General features: G+C 46.5%; 1 protein-coding gene across 1 annotated transcript in view; it reads right to left on the bottom strand.

Moving 5' to 3' along the window:
• Positions 1-2,236: 2,236 nt before the first annotated feature.
• pgap2 (post-GPI attachment to proteins 2) overlaps positions 2,237-2,882 on the bottom strand; it is a 63,246-nt gene continuing 62,600 nt past the window's right edge. The window contains exon 6 of the mRNA XM_034177584.1: positions 2,237-2,551. Within this exon, the coding sequence (XP_034033475.1) occupies positions 2,421-2,551 (131 nt within the window). The 3' untranslated portion in view covers positions 2,237-2,420. The remainder of the gene's footprint in view (positions 2,552-2,882) is intronic.

Raw genomic sequence — 2,882 nt, 5'->3', positions numbered from 1 at the left:
TAGGATCACTTTGAAAATAATGCGCTTTGATCTCAAAATAACAGCAAATCTATGAGATAATACAAATATAACATGTTAATAAATGAACTAAATCAGCACTTTTAGAGCGGCTGTCTTTAGACGAGTCACATGACAACAAAGCAACAGCTGCGAGAAGCACCTGCGATTGTACGGATAACGCCCGCTAGAAGCGCCGGCGTCTGCGATTGTAAGGACAACGCACGCTAGAAGCTCCAGTGTCTGTGATTGGACGGATAACGCCCACTAGAAGCTCCGGCGTCTGCGATTGGACGGACAACACCCACTAGAAGCTCCGGCGTCTGCGATTGTAAGGACAACGCCCGCTAGAAGCTCCGGCGTCTGCGATTGGATGGCTAATGCCCGCTAGAAGCTCCGGTGTCTGTGATTGGACGGACACCTGTAATGAGGCCTCATGTGACTGTTAATCTGCAGTGACGATATAAAGTTTCATAATTATTTCCAGCCACACATTCTATCCACTCTTCATTCCAGTTTTACCGTTTATCCACGTGGTGGCATTATGTTTCTCGCGGCTGTTTGCAGCTTGTTCGCTGATGCTCACGTGTTGGTATTCACTGACTGTCCAGCAGGAGGCAGACATACCTATGGGATATTAGAGGTCATCTGGAAAAAAGTTGTTTTTCTGACAGTGTTGCAGTTCGTCACTTGTTCCTCGTGATGCGCTTTGTGATTTGGCGAGTTATGCGATGATGGCATTTATTATGACTTTCTGTCTGCACATGCGCTGGCTGAGACAAACATCTACTTTTTCGCTTTTCAGCACCATAAAAAATGTTGTGTTCTGTGTAGACAAAGTGAATTTTCAGTGCTAATTTAAGGCCGGCTGTTTAGCAGATGAGGCGTTTACAGTTACTGAGGAGTGTCAGATTTCAGGATGTCACATTTTCCTCTGAGGCCAGGCGGCATTTCCTCTTCCTGTTCTCAGGCCTCAAAACTAATACGCTGCCATTAGAGAAAAAGTCAATGCGGAACAAGCAGCAAAAAGACACAAACCTGGAACTGACTCACAGTCAGAATCAGTGGACCAACTGGTCCTTTAACCTCGCAGCCAGCAAAGGACTCAGCAGGGAAAAAAATACAAAAGGACACTTAAGGACAGGAAACACTCCTCACCCGGAGTTAAAAAAGTCTGTCACACCCGGAAGGACATTCACATTTTTAAAGATGGCACTATTACATAAACTGTGATGAGGACGGAGACACATGCATATAGGGACAGACTGACGATTTATGTCACCACAATCAGTGAACACGCTCACAGACAGAGGGCGCCATCACCACGTTCAAAGAACACGCTCACAGAGGGCACCATCACCATGTTCAACGAACACACTCAGAGGGCGCTGTCCTCCTGATATTTAGAAAAGCAATCCATGAGTGTAGAAAATCTAAAAATCAGAACTAAGTTTACATACACCTCAACTAAAAACATTTTTTGCTCTACAATTTCCCTGTAGAGAATTTGTACAACAAAGATGTCGCCAAATTAAGTAGTTAATTGTTATTGCAGCCAGACTGGAATACACCACAGTGACCGAATGTACAGGACAGTGATCAACTTTGCCTTTGTTCTGCGTAGACCAGTCTGCCACTTACTGGATGGGTTATGGAAAACAACTAAAAACTGTTGATTAACCACTAACCTCCAAAATTAAGCTTCCCAGAAGATGGAAATGCTGCTGTTACCTAACTGACCATGAGAGGTTGGCTCCAGGTCCAGCAGGTTTCCGTAGAAGCAAATGTAAAAAAAAAGAAAAACTCCAGAACAGAAATAAACGTTTACAGTCTGGCAGAAACAAGTTTTGGTCTCTGTAACTGGTCCCTCCACCATGGCACCTGTACACCCCCGCCCCCGTGGTCTGTCTGCCACCTGCTGGACAGTGTGCTCATTGCATCAAAACCAAAACATCACTAGCGCCCCGTTTAACATGTTAAAGGCTGATTTTGAATGTCATATCTAAAGGCTGCACTCAGCCTGTACAGTCTGTACGTGCACCAATGTGCACACTTGCTTGTGTTCAGTTAAAAAAAAAAGTTTGTACCCAGGGTGCATGTAAACATCTGGCCTCAGCTGTAACCATCCAAATTATTCTCAAAGTGCTTCAGGCATGCTGAGACTTGAGGTGGGCATTTTCTGCCTCCTGGCTGTTTGAAGACATTACAGCAGATGAAATTCATGCCTTGAGAATGATTTTGTAAAATGAGTTTATTTTCACATTACTGTCATCCAGACGTCTGAAACATGTTCAATAAATACACAAATAAAAAAAACAGACTTTTTGGACCCAGGAACACCACGCGGCAGTGTTATGGAAGTGCTTCCAGTTGAAAGGTCATCGTGTCTGTGACATCAGAACCTCCTATGATGTCAGCCAGGATCAGAAGCGTTTGTCTTCAGGAGGCGTGGCCACAATCACCTCCTTGCTTTCAAAATCCCAGAAGGCGGTCATATTGAAAGCCATGTTGGAAAAGACCACCAGGTACTCAAAGAAGGCAAAGAGGGTGTAAACTGGATGAGAAGAGGGGAAGGCGGGGCACGGAGCGAGAAAAAGGGGAAGGCGGGCACAGAGCGAGAAAAAGGGGAAGGCGGGCACAGAGCGAGAAAAAGGGGAAGGCGGGCACAGAGCGAGAAAAAGGGGAAGGCGGGCACAGAGCGAGAAAAAGGGGAAGGCGGGCACAGAGCGAGAAAAAGGGGAAGGCGGGCACAGAGCGAGAAAAAGGGGAAGGCGGGCACGGAGCGAGAAAAAGGGGAAGGCGGGCACGGAGCGAGAAAAAGGGGAAGGCGGGCACGGAGCGAGAAAAAGGGGAAGGCGGGCACGGAGCGAGAAAAAGGGGAAGGC

Source organism: Thalassophryne amazonica, chromosome 9 (assembly GCF_902500255.1).
Source record: "Thalassophryne amazonica chromosome 9, fThaAma1.1, whole genome shotgun sequence".
NCBI lineage: Eukaryota > Metazoa > Chordata > Actinopteri > Batrachoidiformes > Batrachoididae > Thalassophryne > Thalassophryne amazonica.
This window is presented reverse-complemented; position numbering and strand designations above follow the sequence as displayed.